The sequence below is a fragment of the Exophiala mesophila genome, assembly GCF_000836275.1.
Source record: "Exophiala mesophila strain CBS 40295 unplaced genomic scaffold supercont1.5, whole genome shotgun sequence".
NCBI lineage: Eukaryota > Fungi > Ascomycota > Eurotiomycetes > Chaetothyriales > Herpotrichiellaceae > Exophiala > Exophiala mesophila.
This window is the reverse complement of record NW_015622508.1, coordinates 737,051-754,419: the sequence shown is the minus strand read 5'-3', so window position 1 is coordinate 754,419 and position 17,369 is coordinate 737,051. Positions and strand designations below refer to the sequence as shown.

Below are 17,369 nucleotides of genomic sequence, written 5' to 3'. Positions count from 1 at the left end.
GAATGTACCCCTTTTGGCTCTTCTACTTAGATTTCACATATAGAGGCTCGAATGCTATGCTCCATTCCTTCTAAGCTCATCGCAAAGACCACCAGAAAACTATCAAGACGACGTTCCAGAATCCTGATGACTTTAAAATCTAAGTATCCTCCCTTGGAGGTTCCCGAGTGCAATATCCTCTCCTTCGTGTTTCCTGCCGGCCGAAAACCTTCTGAGAAGCCCACATGGATTGATGCCAACGACCCCTCCAACAGCCTGTCACTGGCGGATATGCTATCGTGGGTCAAGAGGTTTGCAGCTGGGCTTGATGTGTTAGGGGTTGGTCAAGGAGAGACTATCATGGTCTTTACGCCTAATCACATCTTTGTTCCTGTTGCTTACCTGGCCACAGCAGGGAGCAAGAGGATCTTCACAGGAGCCAATCCGGCCTACACCGTTGACGAGGTGGCTTATCAAATGAAGATCATCCGAGCAGCTGTTGTGCTGATCCATCCTTCGCTCCTCCGCCAGGGCCTTGCAGCGGCCAAACAAGCCCAGATCCCTATCAGCCGTGTTTTCCAGTTCTCATCAGTGGAGTGTCCTGTCCAGAATGGAGTTCGTGATTGGAGGGATATCACGACAATGGCCTCGACAACTGAGGCACAGTCCTGGCAGTGGGATACTCTTCGTCGACACCGGTCTCAGAACACAATTGCAGCCGTCAACTTCTCTAGTGGAACGACGGGTCTCCCAAAAGGCGTATGCATCAGCCACTATAATCTAGTCTCGAATGCTATCCAGAATCTGGCCAACAAATTCCATAACACTGGCTGTTCTGAAACAGATCCAGGACCTGAGAGGTGGCTTGCAACCCTTCCTCTTTATCATGCCTATGCTCAGCTTTGGACTATCACGATCGCCAGCCGGCTCCAGGCTTCGGTTTACATCATGTCGAAGTTTGTCTTTGAAGATTACCTCAGACATATTGAAAAGTACAACATCACAACCTTGCAAGTCGTCCCGCCAATTCTCCTCATGCTAAACAAGCGACCGGAAACTGCCAAGTATAAGCTACATAGCCTACAAACCATTCTCTGTGGTGCAGCACCCCTTTCTCCAGCAGTTCAAACCGAAGTCAGTCAGCGCCTCGGCGTGGTAGTGGTACAAGGATGGGGGATGACGGAAACTACTTGTGCTGGAATCATGATCCCTGGCAGGATGGTAGAGGATACCGGGAGCATCGGTTACCTTCTTCCCAATACAGAAGCCCTCCTACTGGATGAGGAGGAGAACGAAGTCACAAATGATGGAAAACCTGGGGAGCTACTGCTTCGAGGGCCACAGGTCATGCTGAAGTATTGGGAAAATGAGATTGCGACAAAAGAGACCCTGACTCCCGATGGCTGGTTGAGGACCGGCGACGTGGCAGTCGTAGAAGATGGCAAGTTCTGGATCGTGGATAGAAAGAAGGAGCTCATCAAGGTCAATGGTCTGCAAGTGGCTCCAGCCGAATTGGAGGCTATCCTTCTACTCCATCAGGACATTGTTGATGCTGCAGTGACGGGGATCCGATTCCAGGATGACGAATGGCCAAGGGCTTATGTGGTAAGGCGTGAACATTCTCAGACGACGGAAGCTGAGGTGCGAGAATTTGTAGCAACCAAGGTCGCTAAGCATAAGCGACTCTCTGGAGGAATCATGTTCGTCCCTGAGATCCCAAAGCTAGCGAGTGGAAAGATTATTAGGAAGCAACTTCGAGAATGGTCAAAGAGAGATGCCAAAGAGATGGGAGGCATAATGAGGTCGAGTTTGTAATCAAACCCTCACACAAGGAGCCTATCTGTGATCGAACATTAGATATGCGAAGCATTCCAGTGAATGATATAGGTCAATACGTTGTCGCCCAGACACCCGTGTTAACTACAATCGATCTATACGCGATTCCATTTCTTGAGATTCACCATTGTTCTGGGGTCTGCCGGCCTATGGAGGCCCCGCGTAAGACAACCTTAGGTTCTTCGCATTAGCGAAGGGTAGGTACTGTCTGAATAAATCAAGAGCTGTCTTCCGCCACTTCTTCGGCATGGAATTTCCGCCTGTCTTGACCCCGCGCTCTCGTTCCGGATGTCGTTGATCAATGCCCATCAAGCATATGGCATCATGTATGCCGGCAGTCTCGAAACATTTATCATGGACTCTGCCTCTTGAAAGGCTCACGGCATTCAAACGGTGAATTGAGTTGTACATTGATCGATGCAACGTTCCCATACTTGAACCATCACTTGTTCCCGCCATGGCATACAAAGTCCGGTATATGTGGCACCCAACTCACATGGTCACTGACCTTCTAGCCTGCGAGAGATTCTTTCAGGATGTTTTCAATCTGGAGAGCATCCCCGTTGAGGCAAACCTACCCCCAATGGAAGAATGCCCAACCTATCCCCGAGACTACTCAATATTGACCCTGATCCGCGATGTCATGTTCGACAGTGTAGATCCGACAAAGTACGTCATAGAAGGGCGCCAAAGCCTGGACGACGTGGATGCACCAGGTCATCCATTGTGTTTCGGTCTGGCTGTCGAAGGAGCTGATGAACTCTACAAAACATTCGTAGAGAACGGAATTCGGTCCACAGATCAGGCCAATCGGGTCGCCAGGCGGAACAAGGCCCCTATAACTGGATTCAAGAATGCCACGCTCTTCTTCACTCTCCCAGAAAGTGCTGGCCTGCGATATCAATTCTATCCCGTCGAGGCCACAGGGTATCCTGACCCTCGTGCTGAACCAGGTTGGAAGCTGCCCCCTATGTCCAAGGACGATCCTCTCGCGCTTGAATTTTGCTCCCACCACACCATCCTTTCGCTTGACCCTACCAAGGCGTTCAACGTCTTTATTGGAATTCTGAAGGGCAAGATCATCTATCGAGGCCGAAACGAATTGTTGGAGACAGATAGCACGTACATCTCCCTGGGCAGCGATGTCTATGAAATCGCGATCCCGACTCGCGCAGGATCGTTCGCAGCCGAAGATGTCAAGTGGAACGCTCCATTTGACACGTACCATGGGATCACTTTTAGAACGGCTGACCTCGCCAAAGTCCGGCGCCATCTCGAGGCCAAGAGGGTTCCGCTGTTGTTACAAAACGACCATATGATCATCACAGACCCGAAACATACCATCGGAGTTCCGTGGGGGTTCACCGATACAAAAATTCCCGGCGACCTTAGGTTGGCGCCGTGACAAGAATAGCTGAAGATCGCTAGTGGATTAACGCAGGATGCGGAAAGTAGGCTCATGATACTTATGTACCAAAGGGTCAATTACTGGTCCAAAAAAGCCAGATTGAGGTGTGAAGGAGGCATATCTAGCATACTTTGATAAAAGCTATTATTTTAGGCAAGGCCTTCCCTTGAAGACGCTGGCTTCCTCATATTATGGCCTCGTTTCCTCCCGGACAAAAGACTTTCTCACAAAATCGACAGGCAGCATAGTCACATGGCCCAATTAATGTTGTTCCACACCTCCAGGCCAGAATCCTCCCACATCATGGGCAGGTCGTGGGCTTTTAAAACACCATCCTGGAGCATATCGCTTGAATTCAGTGCAGGAGGGAAAGGCATGCTCCACTCATTCGCAGCATCTACATTATTACTTCCACTCCAAGTGGTAGGTTGTACTTGGACTGCTCCTGCTCCACTGGTGGTAGCATTGGTGGTAGCATTGGAGATACCCTCACAAGGCGCATTCTGTCGGGCTCTTCTGGCCTCGATGATGTCGCGAGCGACTTTGATAGACCGTCCCAACACGGGGATGACGTTTCGGGCCAGAAACATGTTCTGAGAGAAGGGAGTTATGATTTTCAAAGATTTGTTCAGAAGGTTTATTGCCGGCATGGTCAGACCTTCGGCATTGTTCTGCCTGACAATGATGCATATCATGGGGACCAACGCGCTAATGATATGGTGGAGATACGCATGGCGTTGGCAGCGACTCGTTTCATATAGCGTTTGAGACATCTCAACAGCGCCGATAATTTCTTCGGCAAGGTCGATACAAAGCTGAGCCGTCTTCTTGCTGTACGTGAGACTGAACATTTCGTCCCGCCAAGGCAGCATACGAAGGTACAAGATCCGCAGATGTAGTACGAAAGCTTGATTGTGAACGTAAGAAGGTCTTCCATCATACATCTCTTGGGATTCCGTCGAAAGGGGCCAACGTAGGGCCGAAGGAATCTGTTTGGAAAACTCGACGATCTTTGCATCCAGCGCGGCAGTAACCTCGTGGGGGACTGGCTTCTTTGCCCGGACCCCGAAGATGGTCTCACAAATCTCAGAGGAGAGCCTCGTCAACTTGATCACCTGCAGAACATAGGGGATCGGGCTGGTGGCCGGCATTTCTGGCAATGGCAAACATGTTGGATAGAGCATCCTGTCATCGACACACTGAGGTAGCCCGACATTGATGTCGGACTCGTGCAGGAGCTCAGGCAAGCCCCTGGTTTGAGCCACATTGTGGTTGAGGCAATAAACCGACCAGAACACGCGTCTCCTGTACACCCTGTCGTAAAATTTACAGTCATTTCCCCATGATGACTCGTCGTGCAACCCAAGCTGGAAACATAGGCGGACGGTGGTTCCCATTGTATTGTATGCCAAGTTGAGGAACCCAGCGTACATGAAGTACAATGTCTTCAGAAGAAGGGCTTGCACAGTGACAATATTAGCTCGCTCTAAACTGGTGGCGTGATTAAACAACTTCTCAGCCAAAGCCAAATCCTGCCATCCTGGAATGGATTCGGTAGGGGTAGTGGTATCGCTCAGGATGCTGGTCACGGCCATTAGGTACTTGAGAAGAGTGGCAAGTTGCACTGCGTTGGTTTTGGTCAGAGTGGCCGAGTCGTTGGCCGAGAAAGCAGAGGCTTGCGCTCGTAAATGGTTCTCATTCATACACGGGTAGTGAGGATGCACATATGCAAAGAATATGTCGAGTGCCCGCAAAAGGTCAGACACACTCTGCGCTCGTACTTGCTCTATTGTTTGATCGACGTCCAAATAGAGACGGGCTGTCGAAGGATTTGTGTCCAATGTGGTTGGCTCCCTTCCGCTGCAGTCGTCTTTGACGGTTTCGGTGTAGGATCCCTGTGCTTGGGTGACGGTCCGATACAACAAATCGAGTTGTCGAAAAAAGGATGCCCCCGTCACAAAGTTGGTGCTGCACTCAAAGACGTTTTCTCGTGGAGAGGAAGGCTCAGCCGTGTCCACAACGCTCGGAGTTGTCTGGCCACAATCAGGGGGATCTCGCTCAGAGGCCACCACATCAAGGATAGTAGCAGGATTGGGTTGGTCGACACTGGAATTATCAGCCCAGTTTGTGGGTGCAATGCTGCAGGTGGAAGGGCTTCTCCTCCTCGAAGGTCGAGCTCCACGAGGTTCTGAGAAGACACAGTCTGTGGCCCAGCGGCGGCAGTTTTGGCAGTCTTTCTCGCCACTACATTTTCTCTTTCGACGCTGACACTCATTGCACGCTTGAGGGGTGTACTTGTCACGAACCCTGAGCCGATTGGAACCTGAAGTGATCATGGCAGGGCTGTCTCGTCTATAGTGTGTACTGCTATCTGCATAGATCCTTTGGAAATTGATGAGACGAGACAAGCGAAGCGCTTGTAGATCAAAGGAGCGTAAACAGGAACAGGAAGACGTGTGTAAGGTGAGGCTGGACACATGCCATGGGTCGGTAGACAGAACATCAGTCAGCTACCAACAATGCTTCACTACTTGCCCACCTGTGAACTGTGTCACCAGCCCCAGAATTCTGCTTGTTGGCGTCGTGATGTGGGGATGGCGGGTCGTGATGGGTTTCGGTAGACGTTAGCCGCCAGTTCCCCTCGACGGGCGGAACACCACACCCTTGATTCCGACCGACCCTCAGTTCTGAATCGATCTCTAGGGGCTCAGTTCACAAGCCCATTGTAATAGTGGACACTATCGAAACTGCAATCACAAATTGAATGAGACAGGGGTTCAAGAGAACGTCACTTGGGCTTCACAGTGTCTCTGAAAGAATACTCACATGTCTAGAGAGATTGGATAGAGGTGAATTGAATCATTGTTGACTTGTGCACGCCCAACATCGCACCAATTGCGAATCTATTCCCCTGTCGTTTGAACCTTTGCGTTTCTCTCTTTGAATGTGAATCCCACCCACTCCCATACCAATCATATTATCTACATTGAGACAGATGTACTCCATACCAAGGTCGGTTTCACGTATGAGGCTTCTCTGAGAGAGACTGACACCCAAGGTAGAACTATAAGCCAGGACGCATCATTTGTTCCATGCCTGCAGAGTTTGGCAAGCCTCCTAAGGGAAAAGGAAACCCTGATCGGAGCAGCGGTGACGATTGGAAGCACACTCTGCGCACAGATTACTGCGAGAGTAGGATTCGATTGGGTGCTGATTGACATGGAGCATGCTCCAATGTCAGCAAGGGAAGCGTCGACGATGGTGCAAGCCGTGGTATCTGCGTCGGGAGGCCAGTGTGTGCCAATTATTCGAACACCTTCCCATGGAGTGGAATGGATTAAGTGGGCTTTGGACTCTGGGGCGGCGGGCATCATCATCCCCATGGTGACTACAGCCCAAGAATGCGAGGAGATTATCAAACGAGCCATCTATCCTCCCCATGGGCAGCGTAGCTTTGGTCCCTTCCTCGCTCCCTATGCTGACGTCGACCCCACGTCTGATGTCACAAAGTACCTTCGAACTCGAGTGAAGGATGTTGCCATCATCCCCATGATCGAATCCGCGGAAGGCGTGAAGAATGCTGAAGAGATCCTATCAGTCCCCGGCGTCACCGGTTGCTTTGTCGGTCCATACGACCTGCGCCAATCCTTGGGTCTACCCGCTGGTGATGGCGAGGAGCCCTCCTACATCAGCGCTCTGGACAAAGTGCTCGAAGCAGGGAAGAAGAATAACGTGGTAGTTGGCACCGTGGGCGCCACAGAAGCCTCTGCGAAACGGAAAGTTGAGATGGGTTTCAAGTTCCTACTCACTGGACAGGAGCCGAACTTTCTCGCCGCTGGTGCAACTAAAGCTCTTCAGTCGTGCCAAAGAGGTGCGAAGAATGGTAGATCCAGTAATCTATGAAAACCAGAACGCAGTTTGGGTTCAGTACACCTTTGAAGTGAAGTCTAAAATTCTAAGACCATCACAAGTCGGCTTTCCTCATCATTAAATTCTGGATCCCCAATTCAAAAATTGTTACGGTTAACTATACGATCTTCTTCGTCCGCTGGCATGCCTCGAGGCTCCAATTCTAGTCCATCAGGTTTCTCACCTCCTGATCACCCGAACCCAAGTCTCGCCCTTCTTAGGAACTTTGAGTGCTTTGAACTATCATACTCGTCAGTGGAAGTCATGGCCGAGTTCAGAGCACCGACCACACCTACCTTGAAGTTTGTGACCAGAGTGGCGACGCCCTTGTAGAATTCTAACAATGACACGTTTTTTCCCAAGCACGTGCTAGAGCCCTGTCCGAAGCTCAACTCGGTACTGTTCATCAAATTCCTTCGTTTCCACCACTCCTGCTCACTCTCGCCCTCTTGTTGCATCCACCGCTCTGGCCTGAACAACTCAGCGTCCTCGCCAAACGCCCTGGGCTCGCGATCAATGAAGCTCGCTGGACACCCGACGTTCGTTCTCGGAGGCAGATAAACGCCGTTAGGTAACTCGAGCCCACTGGGTCCCGTGACTCTTTGCAAATTCGAGCTGGTCGAGGTATGCAATCGGAAACCCTCGTGAATTATTCCGTCGAGATACGGCAGGTCCTTGACCACGTCAAAGCTCAGTGGAAATGTGACATTGGCATCTTTCACTTCTTGGAACACCCGATCTTGTCCTTCCGGAAGGACTACTAATCATTCGCAAAGGGAGTTAAATGCACGGCTCGGGCTAAGCCCACCACCAACGAGATTTCCTGATGACAAAGTGAGGACCAGGTTGGCGTCCATCAATTCGGGAGATTTAGCATGTGTTTCGACGAAATGTGCCAACAAGTCTGGTCGACCTGGGGGAGGTTTCTGTGCCTCTAACCTTGCAAATACGATCGACGCAACGAGCTTCGCAAACGCGTTCGAGACTCTCAGCCTCGCTCTGGGGTTGTCCTTGAGCACCTTATGCAGCCAAGGCATCTGTGACACCGGTGCCGAATACGTGGCGACCTCCTGCACGCGCATCATTTCCGTCGAGAAAACCCAGTGCATTCCCAAGAGTGATTTTGGAGACGACATCGAAGCAATCTGATTCATCAAGTCAGCATAGGTTCATCAGCTCTCAACGTTTGACCTGGCTCATCACAGAAAGTGGACAAACAGTATTGATACCAGCGACTCAGGTTCACGCACTCCTCTGTCGTCGCAAATTTATCGAGGACTCCAACAAATTTCCCAACCATTTCGTCCACATGGGGCTCATATGCCTTCATGCTACTCATGCTAAAAGCGTTACTGACCAAACGTTTGTATTTGGCATGCGTCGTTTCATCAGATATCGTGAGGAGGCTCCGGTTCTCTCCGCCGAGCCGGAAAGCATTATAGGCAGGGCCTTTGTTCAGCCTTGCACATACTCCATATATAGCGGGAACGGCTGCCGGGTCGAGCACCACGACGGTCTGGGGGCCGGTCCGCACCACATCGCCGTAACGCGTCTGAAGGTCTTTGTAAAAGGCGTAGCGGTTTTCAGCACTAGCATATCTCCAGGCTTTGTATGCCATCCACACATTCATATATCTTGCATGCCATGGACCAGGAATCTTGGAGAGACCTGCTCTGACACTGAACAGAACTAAATAGATTGTCCATATGGACAGCAAGACGCTGAGACCAACGAGGGTTTTTTGTCTCAGATCCAGCCGTGGAAGGAGTTGGTAAATATCTGCCATTGTGTGCTCCATTCCTTTGCTTTCTGCAATGGACTTTGCCGCGAGGAAGAGAAGATGAGATATTAATAAGGTTCGCAGTGGAGTGCCCGATACTATAGGTCATACTCCGAGTCAGAGGCGTCTTTATCTCGAAAGATTCAAAATTCTGGGGTGAGCAGTCTTTTCCTTCGATAATCAACGGAAATCCTCTCGGACCGACCCCATTATATCGAAATCTCGTGTCAGTCGCATGCGTCTCAATCGCCCACATCACAGCGGTGACCTACTCGGCTCGCACGTAGGCTTGTGCTAGTATCTCTGCGGGATGCTTCCGGACTACCAATGAGTTTGACAGTCAGATCCCAAAGTATAATTCTCGGATTTTTCTTTGTAAAGATGTGTCGGAAGCCTTTTCTCGATTGACCTGATCTATTGAAGCGGGCCGAGTACGTGGGAGCCCGAGAACAACTCCTATTGAGTCTAGAGATTATTTGATTTGCGGAATTATTTCCAGAACCGCAATTGAATAAAGTGGCATTCCTTTGTATGGTTCATCTGCCAGTCTTGTTGCTGTGGGGTAATGGCAAAGTAGTGACCAAGTGATATCTTTGCTCGAAGGCTTCTACAACGAAAAGGTGGTTATAATGCAGAGATAATTGACAAAGTGTTCCAGTAAAACTCTGTTGCTGCTTGATGAAATATTCGAGATGTTCTGTCGTATGAATGGAGTTCACTGTTTCACGTGGGTCTTCTGAAAGTTCAGAATTCGAGATTGCAGGTATGAGCCCATACTTATGTTTTCGATAGTGTCTCCAACGAAACTATACACATCCCCGTAAATCTCGGAGTGGAGATGCAGTGGCATGTTCTGTCTGGGAAACCACAGTGTCCTCTGCGTAGTTCCAATTCTCGGAGGCTGGGTATCTCGAAATATCGGAGTGTAAGTCGCCGAGAGACACCGAAGTTGACTGTTTTGCGGGGTTGCATGAGATACATGGTTCTCGAATGGCTTGCAATGTGAACGCTGGGCTCTTCGTCATACATAAAACAAGTTGGACTATTGAGACAACATTCGAGGAACGACCAAGAAGTAGGTACCGATCCTGTGGTTGTCTGACATGTTGGACAACCCTTGTGCATATGCTCAAACCTCTCACATCGTCGAGATATTCATATAGCCCGAGGGACTCCGCTCAGAATTCCCCAATTAGGAAGTTCGCCGCGTTTAGGGAGAGGCGAGCACCTGACGCTAGGATTTGTCTTGATGGGCGATCACGCTCGAGACTCGACGTGACCACTGAGTTTAGGGAGCCCACGATGCTGTGCCATAGCTAGCAAAAGTCAACAAGGCGGTAGAGAAAAGCAGGACACATCATGACCGGTCGATTGAGGTACTAGGTAACTAAGACAGGATTTAAAGTATGGAAGGCCGAGGACGTGCTTTGTTCGAGGGGCTTAGGTGTTGGGCCAATTCCTGGGCTACTTAAGATCAATGAGGTAGGAGCCAGTTGGGCTGGTATCCTGCGTAGACAGATCCTGACTCTCTCTCTCTATCTCTTTTAGATTAAGACGACAATTGAGGCTTCCTCACGCCCGTGTTCTGTCCTGCCATTATCAGTCCCTTGTGAGAGCATCCGAATTCGATCAGAAGACAGCCACAACATTTGAATGGCTACCCACTCCGCCTGGAAACGGAATTAGTCTTCATTGCAATTGAACAGGTCTCTTTAGCATACCCTTGACATTGGCTGGAGAGCTAGACAGGAAGAAGGTGTAACGGTTGTGCTTTCTACACAAAGCCGCCAGCTCTTCTAAATCCCAGAGCTCGCCAATAGGGCTACCCCAGAGAGGTAGAAGCCAGTGGTGAAGATGCTCTGGTTCGTCCATCGGCCATGTCTCGAAGGACGGTGCGTCGCTGGCGACCGCACTGAAGTAGTTATCATGGAGAAGCTCAACCATATCGTGAGAACGAGAAAGACCAGCGAATTTCAGGTCCAGATAGGCGGTAGCACTCATTTCCTCGCGCTGGGTTTTGTTAAGTTTGCGGTATGCCTCGGAGAAGCCGGTTCTGACGATGAATATATCACCATACCTGAACTCGACACCTTGTGCCTTTGCGCACGCCATGATCTCCTCGGCGGTAATTTTTCGAGGCGTGAAGGGATCGTAAGACTTCCCGCAAAACTCATAGAAGTCGATCAAGACGCCACGCCCGACTACATAGCACGCGCGCAGGTCAGTATCAGCAATCTCGATCGTCAGCCGTGGGCAAGTCAGTGTCTTTACCAATGCCTCGACGAGCCCACGCGTTTGTGCCGATCTTTCCCGAAATGCCTTCGATCTCTTCGACAGTTGTCTGAATTATGTGAGCTTGTCATCCGCCAAAGGTTGGGTAGTCAAATTTACGTTGTTATACCAAATGAACCCGTCCTTGTGCTTGATACCCGCCTACCGAGAAGTCAACCTCGATAGTATATGTCTTGCTGCACAAGGTAACTCACGTGTCGAAACCCATCCCATTGCGACCCACTTTGCGTATTCAATTCGTACAGGTCGTCGAACGCATATGGACGAACCTTCAAGAGGGTATGCTTGAAAGGGGTACGGCCGAAGAAAGGAGGCTCGGGCCACTCCACGGGCAAGCTTTGCAAAGAAGCAGTATGTCAGACGGTCCTGGAGGAAAGAGACAGCTTCGAAAACAAGTGCTTGAGCGTTGGTTGGACTCACTTCAATCCCGCCCTCTCTCCTGTCATTATTAACTGTGCGGCCTCGACGACTCTTCGTGGAGTTAGGAGATTCAAGCGTCCGAGCTATTCTAGAAGATCAACTTTGCACTGGAGACAACCATTTTTGCGACCCTAGAAACCTTGCTAAAGCTGGTCATTTGTAAGCAGATCCTTCACTCACCTCATCGTCCGATCCCCAGAACCAAGCAGCGTGATCTGGAGCTCCAGGAATTTTTGGCAAGTCGCGGAGCTTGGGAAGGTTCTCCGAATCGGGATCCCATCTCGACACAGTAGTCATACTTACAATATCTTGATATCAGTCGGCTCGCCTAAACTGCAACCTTGAGAAGCATTGCTTCGACTCAAGGCCCCTTGAGCCTGATATATGGACCTGCTTCTCTATGTGATCCACTATTATATCCTCTGCGGGGATCGGAAGGCGGAAGAACGGCGGGCTGTGTCCAATGTGCTTCTTCGGGCTATTTAGTTGACCGACAGCTCAGACAAGCCGATACGTCTGACGAGTAGAGTAGCCAATGCGGAACACATCGCGATTGGAGCTGCACAGATGCCATTCTCCAGCATTGGTGGAAGGGTTCATACCACTTTTTAAGAATTCCACGTCATCTAGAGGCCGAGGCCTATTGTTCTGGAGGGTAACAGGATATTGTCTGTTATTCACAAAACTTCGGCATGGGCGCATTAGACTGATCTAGTTTGCTCGAGTGAGTACACAGCGTTACGAAGGTATCAGCTATCAATATAATCTCACAATTCTTGGAGCTAGATGCTGTGTTTGAGGCTCCTCTATGGAAATTGCTCCTACGCTGTGGCGGAAAGAGTCTTTGCGACCTCGATGCCACCAACAGACCCGGTTACCTTTTCGTGAGCAAGAGGGTCCTGCGGCAGCTTGACTTTCCAGTTATCGCCGACCTTGTTTTCTCCCCAAGCGTATGGCCCGTTGTCGAAGGTATTGGTGCGACGCATATCCCTTCGATACTTGAAAATATACTCGGAAGCATCAAGAGCGCGATGCCATACCGCAGTGTTATCCCACATGACCGCGTCACCTACCTGCTGCCAAGCGACTCTGTGGACAAACTTAGGTTGTGTGCCATGTTCAATCAGTTCTTGGATCATCTGATGACTTTCTTCGATTGAGTACCCCTGGAATCGATAGACGTAGCTCGTCACATAAAGATTCTTCCGACCACTGCCTTCGTGGGGATAGACAGCCTTGAAATGAGAGACAGGCCAGTCATAAGGGTTAACGCCTTTATATAGGTCTGGAGCTGCGACTCGACGGTTATGAATCAAAGAACAGTCGCAAACAATGTTCTCAAGCTTCTTCTTCCATTCCGGGGACAGCTCGTCATACGCCGTGCGGGAGTCTGCGAATTCGGTCTCTCCACCAAACGGTGGGATCTCTACCGAACGGAGAAGAGAATACTTATCCCGACGAGGATGATACTGCATATCCGCGTGCCAGAGCTCGTTGCCCTTCTTCAGCATAGAGATAACACGATCTTCCGACTTGATGATCTCACCATTATCATCCAGGTTAGAGACATCAAAGATAAATGGTTTGTCTGGGAAGCGACCGCGTCGTCGAATGAAGGGCATTGAATCCAATTCGCCAAATTGTCGCATGAATGCCCCATGGGAGTCATTGTCAAGGTTGGCCTTTCTAAACACAAGGAATCCATACTTGTCGATTGCTTTCTGGACCTGCGAGACAACCGATTCGGGAACCGGCTTGGAAAAGTCGATGCCTTCTACCTCGGCACCAAACGTGGGGTGAATGGGAGTCAAACGAATAGTTGTAGAGTTTGCCATGTTTAAAAGGCACGAGTATCAGTGTGTAGTCGAATAGCGTTAGGTGATTGTTCCAATATGAGAGTGTAGATTGCTTTGCTGACGCACTGCTTGCACCTCGAGTGTGTTTAAATCCGGACACATATTGATTACTCTTGTCGTCTCTAGCAGTAGTCCTGAAGACTGGAGGCCAGAGGATCTCACGTGGAGGCGGAATTGATCATCACGAGATGGCGGAAGCAAGCAGACAAAATCCGATTCTAGGAGGCAAAGTAACCTGGGGCTCAAAATCACTCTTGCGTGATAGCTAAGGAGTTCATGTCAAGGCGATCATAGGCCCGTCTCAAATGGCGGAATGCTCAGACCAAACATTCGCCGCCAAGTGTTGTGCTATGCTCCTTTCCGCCTGGTGGAGATAGGGTTAGTCGAACTCTTGACACTCCGCCTCATCCTATTTGCCAGGACAATACACAGATGCCATCGGCGTGAAGAGTGTGTCTCCGACAAGGTGCCACCGATAACTACGGTACGACTTCGCCACGCAGGGGATGCAGCACATGAATCTAAGTGACTTAAGGTGTCAATCTAAGGTTCACCTTTCCACAAAACAAGTGCCATATCGCAGCCACAAATGAGCCGTTGCATTACTTTCTGTTCCCACACAAATTCTGATAGAATTTTAATGCAACGATGGCGAGTCTTCCCCAGCTAGTGAAGGATGACGTGAGGGCCGATACTGAAGCAGCCGCGAGAAAGTATGGCTGGGAAAACGTTGATCGTAATGGTTATTCGATTTTGGAAAAGCCACATGGAATACCGCAGCGAAAACGTCTAATCGTGATCGGTGCAGGAGCGACAGGGATATGCATGGCCAAATTCGCTGAGGGTCTAGCCAATCTCGATGTTCAGATATATGAGAAGAATGAAGAGGTCACGGGAACCTGGTGGGAGAACAGATACCCTGGCTGCGGCTGTGATATCCCCTCGCATATATATCAATTCCAGTGGGCATTGAACCCCAATTGGTCGCACTACTACGCGTCTGCAACTGAAATCTTCGAATACTTCAAAGGCGTCGTCGACTCTCATGGATTGCAGCAATACATCAAGCTTCAGCATCGAGTTATTCATGCAAGCTGGAACTCACAGAACGCGAAGTGGGGGGTTCAAGTACAAAGAGCCGATGGCTCTTCGTTCACAGACGAATGCGATTATCTTCTAAACGCCTGTGGCCTCCTAAACAACTGGAAATGGCCGACTATCAAAGGACTTCACACATTCAAAGGCCCTTTACTCCATTCAGCAGCATATGACGAGTCCACAGTTCTCGAAGGTAAAAAGGTGGCCGTCTTAGGTGCAGGTTCCTCTGGAGTACAGCTTGTGGCAAACATTCAACCCCTTGCCAAACATCTCTATACCTGGATTCGCTCTCCCATCTGGATAACTTCCGGGTTTGCATCAAAGTTTGCTGGTCCAAACGGCCAGAACTTCAAATACCGAGAAGATATCAAAAGAAAGTTCGCTGAAGACCCAGTCTCACATCTTCGATATATCAAGATGTTGGATGCTGAACTCGGTCAACGCTTCTACTTCAATTTCACCAACACAGACGATGCAAAGATGGCCAAGGAGTTTTCTCGGAAGGCCATGGAAGAGAAACTGAAAGATCGTCCCGACTTGATCAAAAGGCTAATCCCTACCACATACGGCCCTGGCTGCCGTCGTCCCACCCCCGGGAATGGATATTTAGAAGCTCTAACGCAGCCTAATGTTACGACCTACACAGAAGAAGTTCAAGAGATTACCCCGACAGGATTTATCGATAGTGAGGGTCAGGCACATGAGGTCGATGTCATCATCTGCGCCACCGGCTTCGATACAAGCTACGTACCTCGATTCCCGGTGCTTGCTAACGGAAAAGATTTGAGAAAGGTATGGGCAAATGACCCTGTATCGTACTTCTCGGTGATGATTCCCGATTTTCCAAACTACTTTGTCTCTCTTGGGCCATATAGTGCGACGAATGGATCTCTCCTGCCTCCCATCGAACATGGCTGCAAGTACATTTGTAAGATAATCGAGAAATGCCAAATCGAACATATTCGCTCTATCGCTCCAAAGGAAGAAGTCATGCAAGAGTTTCGAGAACATTCGGATCTTTTTCTCAAACGAACGGTCTGGAATCAAAATTGCCGGAGCTGGTACAAAGGGGGCACTGTTGACGGCCTCCCTCGACTCTATCCTGCGTCCAGAGCTCATTATATCATCACCATGGAGCCACGGTATGAGGACTTTGTCATAAACTACGAAAGTTCCAACCGATTCAACTTCTGGGGCAATGGTTTCACAGTCCGTGAACTAGATGGTCGAGACCCGACATGGTATCTAGGGATTGTTGATGGCCAAGACAAGCAGCCTGATTATACAGAAGACGAGAAGGAAGTCTTGTTCTCCGCTGTATCTGAAGATTAGAGAGAAATGAAGCTTGATTACATTTCATGTATCTGAAATGCAATTCAAAAGACTGTTAGATCACCTCCATTTGGCATAGAGAGTAGTCCATTCCAACGTTAGTATCTAAGTAAAGCAATTGCATAATGGGTATGGGTAGCTTTCAACTATCAGAAGGCAGCCCTTCCTCCACAAAGGCCCTGACCTTTCCCTCACTAGGCAATGAAGACCTATTCCTATTACTCGTACGTAACCTCTGACCTTAATCGGACCGGTCCATGGTGGCTGTGCTGACCATCTGAGCCTTCGAGCGATAGCCATGGAAAGGAAATAAGAGGAGTCCCCGGGACCAGCCAGATAAGGGCTCTTCGGACTCCTTCGGTGGTCACACACCGATGTCACATCCGCCTCCCTCGGTGATCACATACCGATGTCGCGTGGTTATCGGTGCGGATGTCGCATTTCGTGAGCGCGGCCTCTTGTGGCTACCCACAAAACAGTAAGCTACCCTACAGAAGATCAACGGGGAGCCGGTAGGCAATCGCCCTCCGCATTTTCCGAACATTGTGACGGATCGCAAGAATGCTAGAACCATGCGCAGACTGGCTCTGGAACACAACAGATTATAAAGCGATTAACTATTCAACGAAGTATTTCCAGTGCACATTTCAAGGACATCGTTCCTTTTGACTAGCAACGGACGATGGCTTCTCTCACCGGCAAGGTCATTGCTCTCACTGGCGCTGGCGGAGGTATAGGATCAGCGACTGCTTTAGTCTTGGGTTCACGAGGGGCAAGTCTCTCGCTCGCGGACGTTGACAAGGCTGGGCTGGATCAGGTCGCCAAGGAGCTCCGTGACAAATACAAAACCGATGTGACAACGACAATAGTGGATGTCACAGACTCGAAGCAGATTGATGATTGGACTGCGGCTACCGTGAAGCATTTTGGCAAGCTTTCAGGAGCGGTCAATCTTGCTGGAACGGTTGGAAAAGAAATCGGCCTAAAAAGCTCTGCCGAAGTCTCTGATAAGGACTTTGACTTTGTGATGTTGATCAATGTCCGAGGTGTAATGGCTTGTCAAAGGGCACAGTTGCAGAATATTGAAGATGGTGGCTCCATTGTCAATATCGCCAGCGTGGCTGGCAAGATTGGTATCCCCAACCTCTGCGCATATGGCACCAGCAAGCACGCTGTAGTTGGCTTGACCAGGATTGCAGCACAAGAGAATGGCCATCGCAATGTCCGAGTGAATGCGGTTTGCCCGTAAGAGAATACCCTGGCCACTACATGAATTCATTGAGCTAACGATCTGGTCACAGAGGAAGCATTGATACCAAGATGCTGGGAATTGCTCGTGATGCTGAAATGGCAGGTAGCGACAAAGCCCTGGCGCCGATCGACAGGTTGGGAAAACCGGAGGAAGTGGGACGATTGATTGCATTCTTGCTCAGCGACGATGCATCTTATGTTACCGGAG

The 17,369-nt window shown here is 49.8% G+C and overlaps 2 protein-coding genes across 2 annotated transcripts; one reads left to right on the top strand and one right to left on the bottom strand.

The window, feature by feature from the left end:
• Window positions 1–51: 51 nt before the first annotated feature.
• PV10_07053 (uncharacterized protein) lies at window positions 52–1,794 on the top strand (the record flags this gene model as incomplete). The annotated part of the gene is made up of 1 exon (XM_016371910.1): window positions 52–1,794. The coding sequence occupies one exon, from the start codon at window positions 52–54 to the stop codon at window positions 1,792–1,794; it is 1,743 nt and encodes a 580-aa protein (XP_016221242.1).
• Window positions 1,795–7,312: 5,518 nt separating this feature from the next.
• PV10_07052 (uncharacterized protein) lies at window positions 7,313–8,918 on the bottom strand (the record flags this gene model as incomplete). The annotated part of the gene is made up of 4 exons (XM_016371909.1): window positions 7,313–7,372; window positions 7,429–7,892; window positions 7,923–8,277; window positions 8,379–8,918. The coding sequence occupies 4 exons, from the start codon at window positions 8,916–8,918 to the stop codon at window positions 7,313–7,315; spliced, it is 1,419 nt and encodes a 472-aa protein (XP_016221241.1).
• Between the last annotated feature and the right edge of the window lie 8,451 nt (window positions 8,919–17,369).